At 47.1% G+C, this 19,540-nt stretch overlaps 9 protein-coding genes across 9 annotated transcripts; 6 read left to right on the top strand and 3 right to left on the bottom strand.

Moving 5' to 3' along the window:
- Positions 1–82: 82 nt before the first annotated feature.
- On the bottom strand, positions 83–714 carry EDB93DRAFT_1252804 (uncharacterized protein; the record flags this gene model as incomplete). Its single annotated transcript, XM_041453343.1, has 3 exons — positions 83–396; positions 462–525; positions 592–714. The coding sequence occupies 3 exons, from the start codon at positions 712–714 to the stop codon at positions 83–85; spliced, it is 501 nt and encodes a 166-aa protein (XP_041305257.1).
- A 2,930-nt stretch (positions 715–3,644) lies between these two features.
- EDB93DRAFT_678933 (uncharacterized protein) lies at positions 3,645–4,472 on the top strand. The gene is made up of 3 exons (XM_041457084.1): positions 3,645–3,895; positions 3,943–4,378; positions 4,429–4,472. The coding sequence occupies exons 1-2, from the start codon at positions 3,680–3,682 to the stop codon at positions 4,066–4,068; spliced, it is 342 nt and encodes a 113-aa protein (XP_041305256.1). The 5' UTR covers positions 3,645–3,679; the 3' UTR covers positions 4,069–4,378; positions 4,429–4,472.
- Positions 4,473–4,501: 29 nt separating this feature from the next.
- On the bottom strand, positions 4,502–5,520 carry EDB93DRAFT_1252801 (P-loop containing nucleoside triphosphate hydrolase protein; the record flags this gene model as incomplete). Its single annotated transcript, XM_041453342.1, has 6 exons — positions 4,502–4,725; positions 4,778–4,874; positions 4,925–5,212; positions 5,262–5,273; positions 5,326–5,407; positions 5,468–5,520. The coding sequence occupies 6 exons, from the start codon at positions 5,518–5,520 to the stop codon at positions 4,502–4,504; spliced, it is 756 nt and encodes a 251-aa protein (XP_041305255.1).
- A 492-nt stretch (positions 5,521–6,012) lies between these two features.
- EDB93DRAFT_1089838 (uncharacterized protein) lies at positions 6,013–6,593 on the top strand (the record flags this gene model as incomplete). The annotated part of the gene is made up of 4 exons (XM_041446236.1): positions 6,013–6,110; positions 6,158–6,268; positions 6,321–6,427; positions 6,472–6,593. Coding segments are annotated over 4 exons (438 nt in total), but the record flags the coding sequence as incomplete, so codon positions are not given.
- A 2-nt stretch (positions 6,594–6,595) lies between these two features.
- On the top strand, positions 6,596–9,128 carry EDB93DRAFT_1089827 (Metallo-dependent phosphatase; the record flags this gene model as incomplete). Its single annotated transcript, XM_041446235.1, has 13 exons — positions 6,596–6,859; positions 6,921–7,076; positions 7,129–7,171; positions 7,227–7,247; positions 7,297–7,337; positions 7,390–7,508; positions 7,561–7,698; positions 7,751–7,760; positions 7,811–8,114; positions 8,170–8,327; positions 8,379–8,514; positions 8,568–8,697; positions 8,744–9,128. The coding sequence occupies 13 exons, from the start codon at positions 6,596–6,598 to the stop codon at positions 9,126–9,128; spliced, it is 1,905 nt and encodes a 634-aa protein (XP_041305253.1).
- EDB93DRAFT_678815 (uncharacterized protein) lies at positions 9,053–10,115 on the top strand. The gene has a single exon (XM_041457083.1). The coding sequence runs from the start codon at positions 9,232–9,234 to the stop codon at positions 10,018–10,020; it is 789 nt and encodes a 262-aa protein (XP_041305252.1). The 5' UTR covers positions 9,053–9,231; the 3' UTR covers positions 10,021–10,115.
- Positions 10,116–12,339: 2,224 nt separating this feature from the next.
- Positions 12,340–14,458, top strand: EDB93DRAFT_1252799 (uncharacterized protein; the record flags this gene model as incomplete). Its single annotated transcript, XM_041453340.1, has 11 exons — positions 12,340–12,464; positions 12,518–12,827; positions 12,879–12,955; positions 13,004–13,092; positions 13,142–13,231; positions 13,279–13,317; positions 13,365–13,639; positions 13,692–13,765; positions 13,818–14,067; positions 14,122–14,166; positions 14,219–14,458. 11 exons carry the CDS (start codon positions 12,340–12,342, stop codon positions 14,456–14,458), a joined length of 1,614 nt encoding a protein of 537 aa, XP_041305251.1.
- Positions 14,459–14,587: 129 nt separating this feature from the next.
- On the top strand, positions 14,588–15,435 carry EDB93DRAFT_678622 (uncharacterized protein). The gene is made up of 3 exons (XM_041457082.1): positions 14,588–15,164; positions 15,223–15,326; positions 15,378–15,435. Exon 1 carries the CDS (start codon positions 14,717–14,719, stop codon positions 15,128–15,130), a length of 414 nt encoding a protein of 137 aa, XP_041305250.1. The 5' UTR covers positions 14,588–14,716; the 3' UTR covers positions 15,131–15,164; positions 15,223–15,326; positions 15,378–15,435.
- A 2,082-nt stretch (positions 15,436–17,517) lies between these two features.
- EDB93DRAFT_1161649 (uncharacterized protein) lies at positions 17,518–19,162 on the bottom strand. The gene is made up of 6 exons (XM_041450051.1): positions 18,919–19,162; positions 18,602–18,857; positions 18,512–18,548; positions 18,376–18,454; positions 18,006–18,325; positions 17,518–17,942 (listed from the first exon to the last, which is right to left on the bottom strand). The coding sequence occupies exons 1-6, from the start codon at positions 19,070–19,072 to the stop codon at positions 17,691–17,693; spliced, it is 1,098 nt and encodes a 365-aa protein (XP_041305249.1). The 5' UTR covers positions 19,073–19,162; the 3' UTR covers positions 17,518–17,690.
- Between the last annotated feature and the right edge of the window lie 378 nt (positions 19,163–19,540).

The raw sequence follows: 19,540 nt of genomic DNA, 5'->3' as shown, positions 1-19,540 counted from the left end.
TGTCCGGTTCAGCGTTCGAACATCGAACGCATTGTAAATATACTCGATTGTACTATAGCTAGTAGTAAGGAGTACTGGTACACTACTGTGAAGCAGACTCAGAGGGGGTGATGCCGTCGATATCTGTCTCATGATCCATGTCAGTAGCTGCATCCGTAGTTACCCTGTTATCCTGGTCTCCTTCACAGTCACTTTCCCCCTCAGAGCCCTCACTCGTGACCACTGACCTGCTAGCCTTGCGTTTGCGCAAGACAGCGTTGTTGGGGTCAACAAGCTTGGGTGCAGGGCGTGGGATATGAGTCGAGCGACGTGCCTGAGCGGGAAGCACAGGCAGTGGAGTATCGTCGTTGGGATTGTTGTACCATCGGATTTGACTGGTGTCGAGGAGAGTTCCATCTGCACCCAGACCACACTGGTCAGCCATGTTGTGAGGGGGAAAGCTTGAAGAGAGTTGAGCTTACCTTGAATTTGATCCATTTTAACTTCCATCAAGTTCATGAGTGCCGAACAATTCATGTAGCTACCCTAGAAAAAAAACGACCCATTAACAAATACATTAGCACTAAACCAAATTAACCAAAGTCTCCATACCTTATCAGGTTCTTCCTTTGTAATGTTTGGGTTAGTGGTAGGCAAACAAACCTTCACGGACCTTGCCAGTGTGGCATGGTCCTTGTGAATCGGATTCCAAGCGAAAAAGTCGCGAGTAATCATGTCATGTTCAGTGTATTGTGTGTGTGGGTGATGTCATCTCGTATGTGTGAGTAGCCTAAAATGGAAGCAGTTCAAAAAGGTTCGGACGCGTTCAACGTGTTCAAGGAATGCTGAACGCTGGACTGGACCATCGGTCCAGTTCAGCCTATACTCTGAATGTTGAACTGGACCGTGGCCCAGTCCACGAAAAGTCTGGTTCGAACTGTGGTTCAGAACCGAACCTCCACATCACTAAAATGGGCAAACCAACATGCATTCGAATCAATGTTACCTGGCGACGTGAAGGCTCGAAAGGAGAACGCTGCACAGCAAAGGATCAATGCCCATCTCACTGAACACAAGGCCGAACGAGTTGTACCATATTCTGACAAGTTGTTCAGACAAACTGCCATTGAATGGCTTGTCACGACTGATCAGGTACATCTGCCTTCCTCAATTCAAAACCATGACTGACAGCTTATTTTTTTAGCCTATACAAGCGCTTGAACACCCTAAATTTCAAGAGCTGATTCATGTTGCTTCTCGCGCAACCAACAGAGTCAGGATTCCGGGTAGGAAGGGCACTCGTGCCGAAATCATGAGAATGTTTAAAAACCACCTTACGAGGCTAAGGAACATGCTGAACATGAGTGATGTCTGTTGTCTGTTTGTATTTTGTCTCATTGGGCTTTATAGAGCGCTGCTGTCAAGGGAAACATTAATACCACGTGCAACGCATGGCAAGCGGAGAACGTCGACGGTTATTTTGCGGTCACGGGGCATTGGATTGAAGAGAAGGTACCCATGCAATGGGAAATTGAAAGCTCACTCCTCAGTTTCACAAAAGTCAACAATGCACATAGTGGCAAGCGGCTGGGCGGGGCCTTATTCAAAATTCTCGATCGTGTTGGGATTGCACAGAAGGTAAATCAGTTTATTTGACTACGACGTCTTACAGCGCTCATATAACTTAGCTAGGGCATGTCACCTGTGACAACGCTGCAAACAATGGGACGACACTGCATGAATTCGCGCGCATATACAAGGCTAAATATAACAAAGTGTTTCCCTGGCGCCAGCGCAAAATCAAGTAAGTCCTGTCATTGTCCGAACTTGCTATGACACTCATTATTTGTGCAGCTGCTTGGCTCACGTTATTAATCTTGCAACGCAGAGTCTAATCAGCACGTACAGCAAAGCGCTGTATTACAACCCGCACGAACCAAAAAGTCATGAACTGGCCACTCGGGATGAAATAGCCCTTGTTCGAAGTATTTGTGTCAAGGTACGTTCGTTTTTGTTAGAATCATATGACACTACGAAGATATATTGATGTCCTGCAGGAACGGTCATCTGCGAAGCAAAAGGAAATGTACCGGAGTGTGCAGACCAAAGCGGGAGTGTCTCAACCAACTCAACTGTTGATTGACATGAAAGTTCGGTGGTCCTCGACATATATAATGCTTAATTGTGCCAAGACAAACAGGGAGGTACGTTATTTCTTATTGTCATAATTCTACTCGTTCAAGCTTATTATCGGCTCTAGCACATTGATACTTTTGTATACGAGATAGGTCGTCAAGAGCGTGACTTGGCAAAACGTGCCAAGATCGACTTTCTTCAACTCTCGGCTGGTGAATGGACACGTGTCGGCCAATTTGCTGATCTTCTTTCAGTACGAGAGTTTCTAATTTATTTATACTAACTTCTCATGTTAATTCTTTAGTATGCCGATGTCGCACAGCAAGCATTCTCATCTGAACGTGGCTCGACTCTGCACCTCACAATCCCAGCGCTTGAAACCCTCTACAGGGCTTGGTCTTCGCGTGCCGAAAGGTCTAAGTATGCATGGTTCGCTCCATCGCTTCAAGCAGCCGCTGCCAAGGTAGACGAGTATTATGAGAGGACAACGCAGTCCCCTGCATATATAATGGCAACGTGTAAGTTGTTTATTATAATTCAATAAATACTCTAATGCTTGCAAATGTAGTGCTTGATCCAGTAGGGAAAATGACTTATTTCAAGCACCACTGGCCAGAAAATTTGCATGATGACGTGGTAAGCACTGCGGAGGAAGTGGTGAGTCGAGCTTTTTTTTGCCTTTGCACGATAGTCTGATTTTGCCGCCAGTTCAAAGCTCGTTATCGTGAGCTGAATGAAGAAGCTACGTTTTTGTCGTCATCCCAGCCCACGTCGAATAAAAGCAAGGCAGGTGGTCTCAAGTCACTCATCTGCGAAGTCATCAGTGATTCGGAGGACGACTCACTTATGAACCCCACCCCTACTTCGATTACCCCTACTTCGATTGGCGATCCATCACGGCCATGGAGGGCCGAATTTATGAGCTACCTGGAGACTGTTGAGGCAGCTCTACCACCAGGTGTATCTACCATACAATGGTGGGGGGTACGTACTATGGCTTGCGCTACTTGGAAAATTCGCACTGATGTCAATTTTGCTCAAGATAAATGCACCAAGATATCCAGTATGGGCCTCGCTCGCACGAGATTACCTATCCATCATGTCGTCATCAGTATCAAGCGAGCGCGCATTTTCGCAAGGTGGCATCACGATCAGCAAACGACGGAACCGGCTTAAAGGAGACATTGTGGAAGCTCTCCAATGTGTCAAATGTGCGATACGACACGACCTTCTCTTTCGCGAACCTGGACCATCCTCTCTCGTGGAGTCGGAGGCATTTGATGACTCTGAATTGGAAGCTGACAGTGAGGAGAGGACTGATGTCGCAGATGAGGAGGATGCTTGGGATGCTTTGATTTTAGATGATGACGAGTTTTCTGACTAGTTACTTCATGTATTTTCTTGTGCTACTAAACTACGAATCTACAGTTTTGCATACCACGAAGCCGCGGCCTAGTGCGGCTCAAGCCACGGCTTTGGGCTGGCTTGGGCTCACGGCCTAGGCTTGAAATATGGCAAGCCTAAGCCCCCCCAGGCCAAGCCTAAGCCGGGCCGGAACGTCACTATGCCTGTCCATCGGGTCTCTCGGTCTTCTTCGACTCTGGCGCTTCGGATGCCAACAGTAAGTGCCCCAACACTGTTCCTGAATGGGGTTCTCGACATCGGCAAAAGGGGTTTTGCTGTTCGCATGAAATGGGACGGCCGTTACTATGTTCGTGGCCATGACAAGCTTGTGTGGAATAGTGGCGAGCCTGGTACGAAATACACTCCAGAAGAATTTGTAGGTGCGTCAACATTAACCTCTCCACATGTTTTCATCGCTTTCAGAGGAGATACTGGATCAATTGGATGGTCAAGACCGAATACGAGGCGCAGATGACAAGACGTGCGATAGACGACACTGACTGCCAAAAATATTTGAGCGACGTAAGGTGGTGGTATGAACGAGACTAGATTTTGATTGCGTAGGAAAAAATCCAACGATCCGCCCGTATGTACTTGGTAGGATTCAATCATGATCTCTTCCGATATCGATATTTCGCAATACAACTTCCCTCGCATTCTCCGTCCGGTATTGCACTCTCAGTACCATGTAATTCAAGTTAATTTATTAGTCTGGAATTAGGTCAATAAAAAGAATGTACCTTTCTCGATATTCCAATGAATGTTCTATGCGGCGAATGAAGATGAAAATTTACTGTTCGTCGTGTCCCAAAAACGCAGCGCGCGCAGTGTCCGTCCATGCCTGAAATACTCGCCTGGGGTATGTAGCTGGATAGACTGGCTGCTGCATTCTTGATGGTACCTATGCAGGTGACTATGAACTTCGAGCTTCTTCCTTGACTCGGACGTACTGCTATACAATCATGGTATAAATTTACGCTTCTTACGACCGCTCCGCATAGTCTACAAAGTGCTTGCAACACATTGAGACGATATCATCCATTGTGTGTTCCTGAGCTTCTATCAGCAGTAAACCGGGCACTATGTCTTCCCTAGGTTTTCCGTGCTCGACATCATCATTCATGAAGATGCCTTTATGGCCGTCAACATAGGCGGGCCAGACAATATTCTCCCAGTAGTTGGGGGCATCGGTCCACGTTTCAGCCTCTTAAGAATCTCTCCGAGTCAGTAAAGATTTTCGTGCGAGTTATCAGCTTACCAGTTGTGACGTAAGTTGCGCGGTTTTCTCGACGTTCCTTGAGCACATCGTGCGGCGTCCTGAGGAACACTTTGAGATCCAAATGCTCGACAACGACCTGCACAGTGATATTCAATGCTGCAAAAGAACAATCATATGGGAGCCTACAGGGTCCCAATACAAGAGGAAGCCATCGACGAGGGCCCATACGACTTTATCACCAGATTTCTCAGCAAGGCGGCCAAAAACTTCTTTCCAGTGCGCTTCACTTTCTTTGCATATGGGCAGTTCTGTCTGCTTGTTGAGGTGGTCGGCACTCTTGTGTTCGGGAGGGAGTTCGCCTGTCTGCTTTACTTGCTTAACGAACTCTCGAAGTTTAGGCCAGTCTATAGCAGTCGGTGCGCTGTCCCAGTCTTGGACCTTGTGGATAGGATGATACGGAATGGTTTCGTAAGGCTGCGATAAAAGTGAGATTGCAAGATACTAGGATGTTTCCAACACTGACGGGTGCAAAATCCTATGCTTGGCAAATCAGTACCAAGAACGGTGCCACATCATAAACGACTTACATCCTGATGAATAACGACACTGTTTGGGATAATGTTACGGAGGAGTTTGGCGACGGTTGTCTTTCCGGAACAAGATGCGCCTCTAAATCAAATATTCAGCGGTTCGGTTGAACTTCAAACACGCCCCGACAGTCTTGCTCACCCAATGCCAACCAAAATGACCTTGTGCGCCTGCTCACCCTGTTGTGAAGTCATCGTCTTAAGTTGGTCCGGCTACTTGTCAGTGGCAGTTCTGCTGTGTAAGTACTTATCGATCTGATACTGACTCATCATCTGATCATGATTATCGACCAGCAATATAAAGTCGGTCCGGCCACTTGTCAGCAGTTCTGCCGTGCAAGTACTTATCGACCTGGCACAGGCTGAGAGGTCCGTTCCCGATCAATTTGGAAAGATTTTACAGTTCCTGAAGGTCTTTTGACCTCTCCGAAGCCCCACATCTCGAATTCTGCGAAAGAAGGTCACTCCTACTGGCCCTGGCTCAATTTGAAAAGCAAGGCCTGGTGCGTAGCCTCATCAAGTTTAAGACAAATTATAAGTATTTATTGAGACGAGACGGTGTTGGCCGACCTCTCCGACCTTTCTCATGTTCCCAAAACTCATAGCGTTCGAAACTAGGCAATTTTTATGCGTTCCTAAAATCAGTGGCCTACTAAATTGTAGTCTAGTGGGGTGCTCTTTTTGGGTTCTCTCCGCGAGGAACTTTGGGGGAAAGGCAGCGGCGCGTCCTCCAAGTTAGCAGACAACGTCAAGAAGGTTGATACTTGGCTTACAAAAGACAAAAGGTCACTTCATAGGCTTTTGGATATGCCGTAGACTGATGGATATCCAGTAACAATCAAAATGCAGTAACACTCTGTCCTGACATTCCGAGAATCATCGAAAATGCGTTGAAGAATGGTGCATCTATCGCGCTCGTATCGAAACATGATAGCAAAGCATTGTTGGTTTTCATCGTGTTGCAGTGGTGACATGCACTGAATTCTATTTCTCAGGGTAAACCGAGTGCTATACTACTTCCATGCCACAGATCCAAGAGACAACAAACAGAAATCCATCATAAAGATGGTAAGATATGACGAAATAGCAATGGTAGGATATCGTGATCTGTCTCTCGGAACCACTGACGCCATTTCTCCTTCCCAGAATCCAAGACCAAGCACTTTGAGCGCATTCATGGGTGGAGCAAATACGCGTACGAGGATATGGTATGGACTTTTTTTGTCCAGTTTGTGCGTACCTCAAGCTCCAGCGTAGGTCTACTTTGACAATGAAGTTTCTTGTGACTTGTCGAAAAAGGGTAACCACAGTTGCTTTAGATAAGCTAATATCGGCTAAAGACCATTTTCAAGGTGTCCTTATCCGTCACACCAATCCAGGAGGCCTCACTTGGGAGCAATATGAACAAGGGATTGAGGTCTGGCGCGCAGAGCACGATCGTGTCAAACCTGTTACTCCGCCTCCAGGCAAAAAGAATGTACTCAAGATTGTGCATTTCAACGACGTGTACCAAGTTTCTAACCAGAAGCTCGAGGTATTGATTTAACTTGTAACTTGTAAACATTCGGATTAACGGCCTTCCCCAGATCGACAAGAAGGAAGAGAACATCGATGTGACAAAGTTCGCCACTTTACTGTCAAACGTCAAAAATAAATGGGCGACAGATGGCATCCAGGACGGATTGACCATTTTTTCTGGTGACACCTTCTCTCCGTCTTGGCAAAGTTCAATCACCAGAGGAAAGCATATGGTGACGAGACAACCCTTCTATGCTCCTTCAACAATGCTCATAATCCTAACAGGCGGCTGTGATGAAGGCATTGAATGTTGATGTTAGCGTTGCAGGTGAGGTTCTGTCGCTCGTCCAGCGTCTGAACTCCCGTCTGATGACCGCTTCCAGGAAACCACGAATTTGATTTTGGTGCTGTCATCCCAATTCGATAAAGAACCAACGACTTAATTGTACACAGGCTACCGTCGATTGGCAGAGCTTATCCATGAAACAAACTTCGTGCGTTTTCAACTGCATCCAAAACGATGGATGCCTGATCCGGTTTTTCAAGCCCTGGCTTCTGAGTAATATCATTGACACAGACACCGGTGCCGTCCCCGAACCTCTGAAGGCCTTCCATGTGATCGAAAAGACTGGAGTCCGTATAGGTTTCATTGGCTTGGTAGAGAAGTGATTATTTCTCGTATTGCATCTAAAATAGTATTATTGATATCTCGCTTAGGCAATGGATCGCGACTATTACTGGCTGGCCAGACAATTTTGAATGGAAGGATATGACTGAAGTTGGCAAGAATCTTTCTCAAGTCCTTCGAGAGTCTCCCCACAATTGCGATTTGGTCTTTGCTTTGACACATTCGAGGTGAGTTCCTATTGTCTACGAACGATTCCCATTGTCTCAGTAATACTTGCAGAATTCCGAACGTAAGTCTCTATGATAATAATGGCATCGACATGACGCTAAAATGAGCTAGGACATCAAACTTGCTGATGAACTTCACGCCCTCGCTCCTTGGGCACAAGACGGATCTAATATTGCTTCTGAGCACGGAGTCGATCTGTTACTCGGAGGGCACGACCATATCTACTGGATTTCTAAAGGCATCGGATCGTGGGATGGCTACAGTGACGACCCATCACTCCCAGATGCTGCGAGTGACACCGGAAACACGCTAATCGTGAAGAGCGGTACCGACTTCCAGGACCTTAGTGAAGTTACTCTAACACTAAAGGATACACCCGCGGGATCTGTCAGGAAGAAGCTTATCGAGTCCATCAGTGGCACGTCCACAGCATTCGAGGTGTGATCAAGATGCTGAATATTGATTGTTAGGCATCCGGCACCGCACCACTAGTGGCTTGGCCGTTGACCCCAAGATGCAAAGCGTCATCGACGACGAGCTGGGTGATATCAATAAAGCCATGTCTGATCCGATTTGTACTAGCAAAGTTGAGCTCGACGCACGTTCCTCAGTTGTCCGTACAGGAGAGGTTTTAACAAGTCCATTTCTGTCAGTTTCAAGTTTCTGATGACAAGTATAGTCTGCGTTGGGTAATTGGATTGCCGACTGTCTGAAACCTGTTTACAACGACGTGCTCGAGAAACTCGGATACCCAGCTGTCGACTGCGTTATCATTTGTATGGGAGACATTCGAGGAGATTCGAAGTACAGTAGGGGTAAGCATATTACGCGATGCATTCGTTCCTAGGTATGAAACAACTGAGTCTAGGACCGATTACCCTCGGTGATCTCATGCAAATGTTATCGTTTCCCGACCCGATGGTCGTTGTCGAGATGGACGGAGAAGCTCTGTGGACGGCAATGGAGTCTGGTCTCTCCAAGTGGCCCGTCCAGGAAGGGTAAGCTCGGTATTGATGTGTCGCGACTTAGATTGACACTATTTAGACGCTTCCCTGCCATCTCCGGGTTCCGTGTGGAATGGAGAACGTCCAAGGAATCTGGAAAGCGTATTGAGAAGATGTGGCTCCGCGAAGAAACCAAGCAGGTTGGACCCGATGGGAAACCCAAGCTCATCGACAAGGAGGAGATTAAACGCAATCATGATCGAAAGTATATCGTTACGGTCGGGGAATACATGACCCAAGGTGGCGACGGATATACTGTCCTCGAGCAGCAAAAGCTCATCCTGAACGGTGAGAACGGACAGCCAAAGAGCACGCTGATCCGGAAATTTCTACTCGGTAAGCGAGATACACTGATTTCATCCGGCACTTCTGAAACTTCTGAACCGTGTTTAAGGTGCTCACTTTGTCAACAAGGTTTCGCGTGACCCGGAAGCGAAACCGAAAGACCTTCTCCCTGAGACATTCAACTTTGTCTCTAAAGCCAGAACAACGTTCAATCTTCCACAGCTCGACGCGTCCATCATTTCGATGCCAAAGATACCCAAGGTGAAGATACCCAAGATACCAAACGCGCTCAATATGCCCAGCATGCCCAATATGCCCAGCGTTCCTAAGGTGCTCTCAGATAAAATCACTAGCCCAAGCATCCCAGGATTCTTCCCCAAACCACGCGCTTCATCTCCATTCAGCCCAGGCCCCTCCGCCTCGCCAGACCCTGGACCAGACAGCCACGGACCTTCCCCTAAACCTCTTTCAGGATCCTCATGGAACAGCGGAGAATTTTTTGAGTCTTCGTGGTCACTGCCTGGCATCCCCATCGGCTTCTCACCCAGATCGCCGTACCCTTTGGGTAAAGTGGCTGACGCCGCCTCTCGCTCTGCGCAGAGCGTATCTGGCAGTGTCTCCAAAGCAACTGGGCCGCCTCTATCGCCGCCTCTAATGCCGCCCTCTCGCTCCGCGCAGAACATATCTGACAGTGTTCATGCACTCCAGGACATGACTTTGGATCTTGCGGAGGCGATTCAACAAACGGTGATTGCCTCGTGCATGTGGGTCGCGTCTACCGCGTTGCAGACCTTTGCGCTTCGTGTCGCAGAACATGAGGATGTGAATATGGTGGATGGGTACGAGAGGCATAGGAGGGGTATTGAGATTGAGGGGACGTATTGTATTCAAGTTGTTATGCGGAACGAGGCGTGGGATAACACGGTCCAGGAGGAGACGAAAGAGCTTAAAGTCGAGAAGGACTTGCCTGTGATTTCGCCAGTTATTGATGGCAGGCTGAAAGACCTGGATGGTAAAGCTGGTAAGGTGTAACGATTTTCTCGCCTCGCAGAATGTAGGGTAGTATCGAGTGTAAGATATATGATAGGCTTGTTACTAGCAGACAAGTCGAGTAGCTATGACATCTCAAAGACGTAGTCCAGACGAGTCTGTCTCTTATGATTAGTATAGGCACGAGTGGAGATATACCCGGATCATGTCGGTGCACACGAGTACGGGAAAATGCGACTTGACCGAAATACTGTGATATTCTGGTGTACAAGAGCTCCCGACTGCATCAGGGGGCCGGTGAATTCTTTGAACTTCGAGGGTGCATGTACTGAGGGCGCTCAAAGAAACATTGAATATTTATTTTCAGATCACCGTGACAGGCACTCACCGCAAAGCAGACACGAGTTAAAAGATCAAATAAAACCAAGTCCTGACCCTGCCCGGTATGCGCATGCATTTCCGAGTTCTGCCAACCGGTTGTGCCCGATCAGCGCTTGAAGTCAGCGGCAAAACTCACGCCAAGGGAGTGGCAGAACTTGGCAGAGGCCCAGACTTGGAAAAACGTATTGTAGATCTGATGACATACATGTAGTTCGAGTTCAATGGAACATCCCTAAAGCAAGATGGTGCTTGCTGGAGGATGCCCCCCTGATCAACGACAGTTTCGACCTTTCGACACCTCAACTCTCGACCGAGCCTCGTGAGTCGTGATGCAGATGACTTTGGCTGGTCAAGAACGTTGCTCATGCTGGCGAATCTGTAGCTCTCGAAGAGTTGAAGACCTCGAAGGAAGTTCCGAACATCAACGAAGTTGAAGTGCTGGAGGGGAATTTTTTGATTTTGACGAGTTGGATTGGGTCGAACAGCGGATGAACCAGACTAGTAGTCTAGATGAGGTTGAAGCGGGCCATTGCAACGGCAAGGACGAGGCAACACTGATGAGTCTTCATTAGGAATATCGTGTATAACTAGCCCAGAGTTTTGCCAGTTCTGCCGATTGCAACAGGCGAAACTGACCCCAAGTAGTTTTTCCCCCTCACGGAGGTCGAGCTTTGCAGAGATGCCGTGCAGGGATCCCCCTCATAACGTTTTTTGAACGGCGCGTACGACCGTGACATGGTGTAGAAATTGAAATTTTGAGATTGGATTGTGCAATCAGATTCGAGTTAGATCGTGCCAACCTCCAAGTGATCTTGCAGGCACGAAGACATGTTTTGCTGCATGCATCATTTTTCCGATGTCCCCGCGTATAGTTTGATTAATTTCGCCAAGACTGGCACGGACAAGTCGAGTAGCCATAACATCTCACAGACGGCCTGTCCCGTATGCATATGATTGGTGCAAGCATCTACCCGGATCATATCTGCACACCCGTTTGCACTGGAGAATATGGGAAGATGTGACTTGACCAAAATACTGTGGATATCTTCAATGGGAGCCACACGAGCGCTTGAGCGCGATGTTATTACATAATATTAGGGATCCGAGTTCCGATAATTTATTTTTGAATCGCCACTCTCTCATACACGAGGTTACCTGCTCGCATAAAACCAAGTCCCGACTCCCAGGCTGATAGCGCTGGCCGCCAAGTTAATATTAATCACGGTATGCCAAGATGCTAGGCCTAATAGGATCTGAGCAGACTAGGATCCGTTGACTGCTGATAACTCGGGACGACGAACACCCCAAGGCAACGTCAGATGCATACGAGCAATTGACAAATTGCTATTGACCTCTGGGGCCTGAGGGAGACTCAGGTATTTAGTACGAGATGAGTCCCTGTCATGTTTTTTAAGCGTCTCAATTGCTACTGGATGGAAGTCACGGTGCACTCCTACCCAAACAAGCAACATTATTATGCTGCCGTGGATACACGCTGACATGATGGAATGATGCCCCTAGTTGGCGGTTGGGTGAGGCTCTCGACCTGCCATAAGTTTCTCTCTATGCATGAGAGCCTAACATTCGTTCCAACAACTCTGTTTCATATATACTTGAACTCGGTGATTTGCGATTATATCACCTTTTTTTTGGTTGTATTGCTAGCGCATGTCCTCGGATAGCCTCGGATGTCCTCACATGCCTCATACTTCAGGCCAGGGTGAGGCAAGCCTCCCTCTTGTGCACAGTGACCGTAAAATAATACGGCATTCGAAGTGAGCGGATTACTCTTATGTAATACTACTTTCAAAATTTGATCATTGGTTGAAAAAGGCAACCCTGATTGATGGCACTGATGGATGGCCAAGTCGAGAACGGTCGGAGAGCAGCGTTAGGCGCCTGTCTTACCGTAATTATATATACTCATCGTCCCCCTTCACGACAATTCCTGCATGAACTGACACCAACCGCTAAGCCATCATGGCACTCCAAACACTAGCCGCCGCCTTCAAAGTACGCCATGACCCGGACAACTTGGAGGACTTTTCTCTCCAAAACTTCAAGGATAGCAATACAGCTATGCCACCTGCCGTGCCTGCACCACCGTAAGTTTTGTCCTATGATTTACTCTATTTGTGCAAACTGATCCTCTCCCCAGATATCGCCATGCCGCACCATCGGGGCCATGGCCATGGATGGACTTTGACGTAGAATCCACAACTTCTCCAACTGTCATTGATCAATCCTGGCGGGGGTACCCTCGAAACCAATTCGGGAACTGGACTCCAGACCAAGTAGAGCGTAGCAAGATGATTGAAAAGTGTTCGGTGAACGCATCTAGCACCATTTACTGGATGGATGTACTCGACAACGGGAGTTTTGCAAGCCCAAATATCGGAGGACATGGTCATACAACCGTAGTGGGAGCTCAAAATGTGGATCAGTTTTGGGATATATTACAGGAGAAAGTGAGTCTCACGTCCCTCGAAGGCTAGTTAAAACGTAATATGGTTTTGCAGCGTACAGAAGGTATTCGAGTGCGATCCATATTTGTTGATGACTTAACCCCGGAGGTCTTGCGCATGCTGGGCACAAAGTATGTCGTTTTCTTACTTCTACTTGGTCTGAGACTCATCATACACAGGTACAACATCGAACCATTTTTTTTCACGTCCTCTATCAATTGGATACCCTCACGATACCAGGAAGCGCCTATCCATAAAGAAGGAGATCGTAAGTGCAACTCTTCTATTTTGGGTCCCATGCTGATGTTGTGCGATAGACATTACTATTACCCTTCCATTTGTACGAACGCTACGTAGAAATTCTCGGTCAACACCCACCTCTGCAACAGCACCATTGCAACCCATGAGTAAGAGACTAATCATCTATCGTAGTCATTCTATTCACCTTTAACAGACCTTCATATCAACACCCAGGCTCCTTTCCCTATGAATGGTATGTGTATAAAGGTCCCTGTATTCGCATCCCAACATCCTTCCTAGATGGTAACATGCTCTTTATCGACCTACTCGCGATTCATATGGTCCGTGGCGTAAACACAAGCACCATCATCTCCTACCATCCCGAGTCTACATGGTGCCGGACATCCGCAAGGCGCCTCCACTCGCTCATGCAGCTCGTCGGGGGCAGTGTGTACTGGCAAAAAATATTCGCAAAGTCAAAAGACCCGACTTTCGCCTTCCTCGCAATTTTGTGGTATCCACTGTATGCATGGGATGAGTCCTTTGAGCTGCTGTACAAACATCTTAGTGAACTGGTATGTCATCCTCATGTGGAGTAGAGGTGGTATGTTGCTAAAGAACATTTAGGAGTCAAAGGTACTGCAGACGAATAACATGGAGCTCACGCGGGAGCTCCATATCCTCCAAGCGCATCTCTTGCAGTATCAAGCACTCCTTCATGACTTTGAAGTAACTGTACAATTTATTGCGAAGACCCATAATCCGGCCATGCACTCTAGTGACAGTCACCAAAGAACAGCGCAAAGAGTCAAATGATCTTATGACGAGGGAGTCCGAGAATCTACTTAGCGAAATAGATCGTTTAGAAAGGCGACGTGGAATGTTAGGCAACCGCCTGAAGAATGTGATGGACCTTGCTTTTGCGACTGTCAATCTCGATGACAGTAGACAGACGCGAAAACTGACAGAAGCGACGGTCAGAGACTCGGCAGCTATGAAACAGGTATCTTCTTTGCTGAAACTAAAGTGACTTGATCGTGTACCAACAAACTTTTAGATCTCGTACCTCACGATGGTCTTTCTGCCGGCAAGCTTCTTAGCTGTAAGCACGGAAGTTCTTTTAGTGCGCAACCCATCTGACCTCGTACTCTTAGTCTGTGTTTGGAATGAACGTCGTAGAGTTCAATTCAGGATCTCTACAGACGCTCAGCCGCTACGTCGAGATTACCATTTCGCTCACGCTCTTTACAGTTTACCTCGTTGTCACGCTTCAGACACATAGCTCATTCCACGACCGCAATGCTCCATTCATGAGGCGCGCAGTGTGGCCAGCTCTTACTTTATGGAAGGCTATGCATAAGACAAGGGAGAAGACGGTGCAAGACATGGTGTAAGCCTTGAGGAGATTTGTGGTGGATTTATGTTGCGCTATATATACCTCTCACAAGCTATGTATCTGTTGTAACAACTACTGACGCGGACGCCGTGTACTCAGCGTGACTGTTCATGTGGCTACCAGACTTGTGCAATGTGCTCGTGTCCATTTTTGGTCCATCCTGAAACGCGATAAGCTGTTTCGCTTGATATATCGCACAATCTGAATTTGTCCCCAGAGTCGAGCTCAAGCCTAAGGCCTAACTTCTCAGAACACCATGGCCACACCATCAGACGCCAGTCCAACCTATGTTTACAAGCTCATTCCATCATCAGCAGCCCCACCCGACCCCCTCCCTGATCGGCTCCCCGTGAGCGACCTCGACCGGGCATCCAACTTCATCCACCTCTCCACCGCCCACCAAATCCCCAACACGCTCAAATTCTTCTTCAAAGACGACCCCAAAGTACACATACTCCGCATCCCTTACGGCCCTCTCGAGAAGAACATCAAGTGGGAGGATCCAAAGGCAGAGGTGTGCGGTCCGCGTGGAGGGGAGGGCATGTTCCCGCACCTTTATAATGAGTTTAAGCTGGGCAGGGACGAGGTAGAGAGCGTGCAGGCTTGGGAGAGGGGGGATGAGGGATGGGATGAGGCTTTGCGTGCGGCTGAGGCGTGGCTTGTTTATTGATGGTGATTGGTGTTCTTCTGCGTGATGTGCGATGGTGAGCTGAAACTTGGAATTGGGGTGATTAGTATCCGGAAATATGGACCTGCCCCAAGATCTTCAACAGGCTAGAGCTGTAGCTCCAACTTTGAATGAAGATTTATTCGATAAGTACGTTCGCATGCAAACTACAAATCGACACATTACGCATACTTTTACGGCATGTACATTTACCCGTGTTTACTACCGAAGGAGTTGATGCAGCTGTCAGCTGAACACCATCCTGCTTTACATATAACAGACCTGCGACGCTCAATCTCATCCAGACTCCAACGACAGTTTACACGACTCCAGATGCTATGACAGCCATCTGCTCAATGTTTGATTGTGTCCAACACAACTCGGCTAGCCCCCGAGAAATTAGAACGCTGCAGATGTAGATGCTGCAGCAACACTGGCCGACCACTCTATACTTGTCCGTCCTCGATCTACATGACAATCGACTAGGTATATGTATAAAAACGAATGCATCAGCAACATTCGAACTCTCGACAACCTCTCAAACTCGAGTCTGGTGGACCACAAGCAAGACTAGGCACCGTGACAGCCGATCACGTCCAGATCACATTGCTCGAAGCAATACGAAATTTTTCGACTGTACTGATTAACGAACCAGATATTACACGGTCAAATGTGATACCACAAACGAAGGCAGAAACATGGCTCACGGTCGCGACGGTCCCGCTCGGGCCAGTGTTGACTCAATATTTAAGCCATCTCGTGCACATCGCCTGCTCGGTCTAATGCGCGCATGTAAGTTATGAGTAATTCAATCCTGGTTTCACAGCGAAGGTCTAACAGTTCATACTCACACCATCATAGTAACAAACAAAATACTTGTCTACGCAGCAATCTCCGTTCGTTTGGCAAGGTGCGCCCTCCATGCCACAGCCCGGGACTGAGGCACTGACAAACATGGGTACTGTCAAAGCAATGACAACGGCGAGGGAGAAACGCATTTTCTGTGTGAGGTGATTGAGGTGATAATGGAATGATCGATGATGATATCTCTGGGTTTTATATCCTGCATATACTCATAGGCAAGACTCTGATCGATTTGGCAGAATTGTTGTTGCTGTGGGATGGCGGAAAATTTGGCAGAACTTGCAGGCTGCGGAAGCCTATTGAGTTGATTTTAGCCTATCCAAATCTTTCGGTCATCGCTTCATCATTTAAACCTGCAGTGACCCTGCGCAGCAGAATTGAGAAGGTGCCGCTCGTTCTCGTTCTCGTGAATATCATTGATATGTACTCGTTATTTCTCATAATTGTTCGTCCTCGAATGATGATGAGCAACTTGAATTGTGCAATGCCCTGTTTTTGAAATAAGATGAAAGCGAAGCTAGATTGAGCATCAGATCTAGACGCAGATACTTTAAATTGGCTCTGAGTGAATGAAACAGCAAAGACAGTATAGCCAGGCGGACTCTCAGATTATTACAAACGATTTGAAACCAGGAGCTTATAGAATCAGCTCACGGTAAGCACACCATCAGATAACATCGAGATCAATTGTTACCGCATGATCCAAGACCAGGCGAAGAGAGCGCCTACTGGAGATAACTGAGGGGATGGGTCATATGAAGACTACTGGGAACAAACCGGCGATCTAGATATCGGGCCATCGGTCCGCGTGCTGACTGCAGAAGCGCCAGCCAACGGTATCCTGTCATGTTTGTAACTGCACTGCATATCCTGTACAGTTGCGGACAGACAAACTCGACAATTTTTAGTAGTGCCTCAAGGTAATTTTTTGGGGCCAATCCAGATTTGAACTCAGGGAGCCAAAATACATCTAAAAACACTTCACCGGAGATTTTCCCACAAGATTTTGGGTTGGCCAAATTTCTGAGCAATTTGAGCAATGTTGTGTACCCCTTTTGGGGGTCCAAGGTGTCCTCTGCACCGGGATTTGGTCAGAATTATTTGTGTCCAGCTTTATTTCACCTCTTTTTAGTTGAAAATAAGTTCAAATTTGCCTCACTAAGCCTCACAAGAGGATTTAGCCAGCGAAGGGATCTCCTGAAATGTATAACTATGACTTTTTTGGGCATACCGGAGGCAATTACACCAATACTTACCAACTTTTTAGCGCCAAAATGACACCAGATTCTGTTGATATTTTAACGGAATGGTCTCCAAAACTTGTCCGAAGCCTTTATATGGCAGTTTTATAAAAATCTGCTCGTGCAAATAAGTTGCTTTGGTCCCCTATGAATGGGTTCTGCACTAAAAATGGGTTTCTGATAATTTGTGGCAGCAGGAAAAATCAATCTTTTGGATGTCCAGAATTGTCGAGTTTGCCTGTCCGCAACTGTAGTAAGAATTGCAGGGGTGACCGGTGATGAGATGTCGAAACGGCTCGCGGTGCCGGGTGGCAAGGTAATTTGAAATTATGTTTAAGTACGTCCGTGAGCTGACGAGGGCATAGTGACGGGCAAAAGAATTTCAATAGGGTATATAGTAGGTATAAATGAAGTTGAAGTACAATACATAAGTGATTTAACTTTACACAAAGTCAAGGTCATGCCATACACACTTCAGCTTTGGCTGCCTTGGCCGATTTCGGAAGAGAATACAACGGAACACCGTCCTGCTCTGGAGTAGTCATTCCCCCCATGTTGACTCCATCTGTCAAATTCGACATAGTCCTTGAAAATACTATAGAGGTGGGCCCTGCAGGTGCTGCATGTCCCGCAGTAACGTGGGTCGACCAATCGCGTGTGATCGCCCGCCCTCGCGCTACACGAATGATAATGAGCAATTGAGCAATGCCCTAAATTTGACGTGTTCAAGTTAGCATCAAAGATGCAAGCCACGCAGGCTTTCGTCTGCTCACCTGAACATTGGTGATGGATAAGTAAAATAGATTAAAGATGCCGTCAGAATGTAACGCAAGAGCGACTATAATAACGACGCAAAAGACAGAGTATAACATGGCGGATTCGATGAGCATGCGCACAACGATATCGTAGGTGCTAGAATTGTATTCTGCCACGGCCTGCTTCATCTGGCTTCGCATGACGAGTAAACGACTCGTCACAAGAATCGTATAGATCAAAGTGAACCCTGCTTCCATGCAGAAGTACAAAAGCAGGATGTTTGTCTTGAGAAGCATGATACCAGTGCTTAACTGGATCAGGATGAGAATAGATGCTACTGCTCAATATGTCAGTGATGACTCTCGCTTGGTAAATGATGTACTTCACCAATCATGGCAACATAGAGAGCGATCATTGGGATCATAACTGATGATGCCCGAGACCATATTATAAAACATCGATGAAGCTAAGTATTTCAAGCATCAAGCTTGCACCAGTTCAAATGGCGAACTGTCTGGCTTACAAGTAAAGCTTGCATACACCACCCCATGACGAAATAGCTAGACTAGATGTTAATACTTGAGGCCTTAAGGCGGATGAACAAGGAGCTTACGAGGAAAATGCCATAATATTGATACGATAATTCAGTGCTTTCTCGATCAGCTCGAGCGGACCACCAGGTATATCGCGAAGGTCTATCCAGATCATTTCCGTATATCTCGCGTTCGCAGCATATCCTATCGTCCCAAGCGCAAACGTGATAAAGATGTAGAAAAAAAGCACGATGCGATTGTTTGCGATTTTTCCACCGTATCGAGGCCGTTGCATCAGAGCAGCCACGGCTTGTACTGTAAGGAGAGTGAATATGCCTAGTAGTAGTAGTACGTGAATTAAATTCCTGAACACGTCACATATCGACGGAAAACGCACCGTAGGACACACCCCCAAACATCATTCCATCGAGGCGAGTTCGTTCAAGCCACAGATTTGTCTGCGGAGTGTCGGACAACATGACTCCAGATTTGGTCAGTGCCGACTGACAGGAGAATACCGGGAGTCCGAGATCAACTGGCCGACTGCCCATGACAGAGGTAACGATAACTTGAACCAAGAGGACAGTAATTAGCAGGAGACAACTGGGGAAAAGCGACGATGGGTTACTTGGATAAGTCCGAAATTCATTATGAGTATATCAAATGTGTTGGGAATATGTACGCCGGAAGTAGTAATCGATGATTCTTCAATATTCAATTACGTATAAAAGTAGCTAGGTAAGTATCAGGCACGTGCCGCACATCGGGACACTGATCGTATTGATCCGAGGCCTACACATTGATTTGAAAAATCCACTTAGCTACGCACACACTTTGAAGAGTTTGCACCCATAGTTCGTACAATACATCCAAAATGACTACCGAAACAGAAAACCCTGAGGAAAGGCAACAGGCGACGCCGATCTATAGTGAAGAAAAGTAGGGAATAAGTCTAAAACAACATTCCGTCCCATACTCGTAATCGTAGCCGTTAGGCCACAATACCAGTGTGCGACTTG

The sequence above is a fragment of the Suillus bovinus genome (assembly GCF_016758785.1).
Source record: "Suillus bovinus strain UH-Sbo-P2 chromosome Unknown EDB93scaffold_50, whole genome shotgun sequence".
NCBI lineage: Eukaryota > Fungi > Basidiomycota > Agaricomycetes > Boletales > Suillaceae > Suillus > Suillus bovinus.
The sequence above is the reverse complement of the archived record's forward strand: the minus strand, read 5'-3'. Positions and strand labels throughout refer to the sequence as shown.

Coding starts and splice junctions, on each gene's coding strand:
- EDB93DRAFT_678815 (XM_041457083.1), top strand. CDS start 9,232: ATGCCAAAGATACCCAAGGTGAAGATACCCAAGATACCAAACGCGCTC.
- EDB93DRAFT_1161649 (XM_041450051.1), bottom strand. CDS start 19,072: ATGGGCAGTCGGCCAGTTGATCTCGGACTCCCGGTATTCTCCTGTCAG. Junction 18,549..18,601: donor AATATTATGGCATTTTCCTC/GTAAGCTCCTTG, acceptor CATCTAGTCTAG/CTATTTCGTCATGGGGTGGT. Junction 18,326..18,375: donor TCTCTATGTTGCCATGATTG/GTGAAGTACATC, acceptor CATATTGAGCAG/TAGCATCTATTCTCATCCTG.
- EDB93DRAFT_678622 (XM_041457082.1), top strand. CDS start 14,717: ATGGCCACACCATCAGACGCCAGTCCAACCTATGTTTACAAGCTCATT.
- EDB93DRAFT_678933 (XM_041457084.1), top strand. CDS start 3,680: ATGCCTGTCCATCGGGTCTCTCGGTCTTCTTCGACTCTGGCGCTTCGG. Junction 3,896..3,942: donor AATACACTCCAGAAGAATTT/GTAGGTGCGTCA, acceptor CATCGCTTTCAG/AGGAGATACTGGATCAATTG.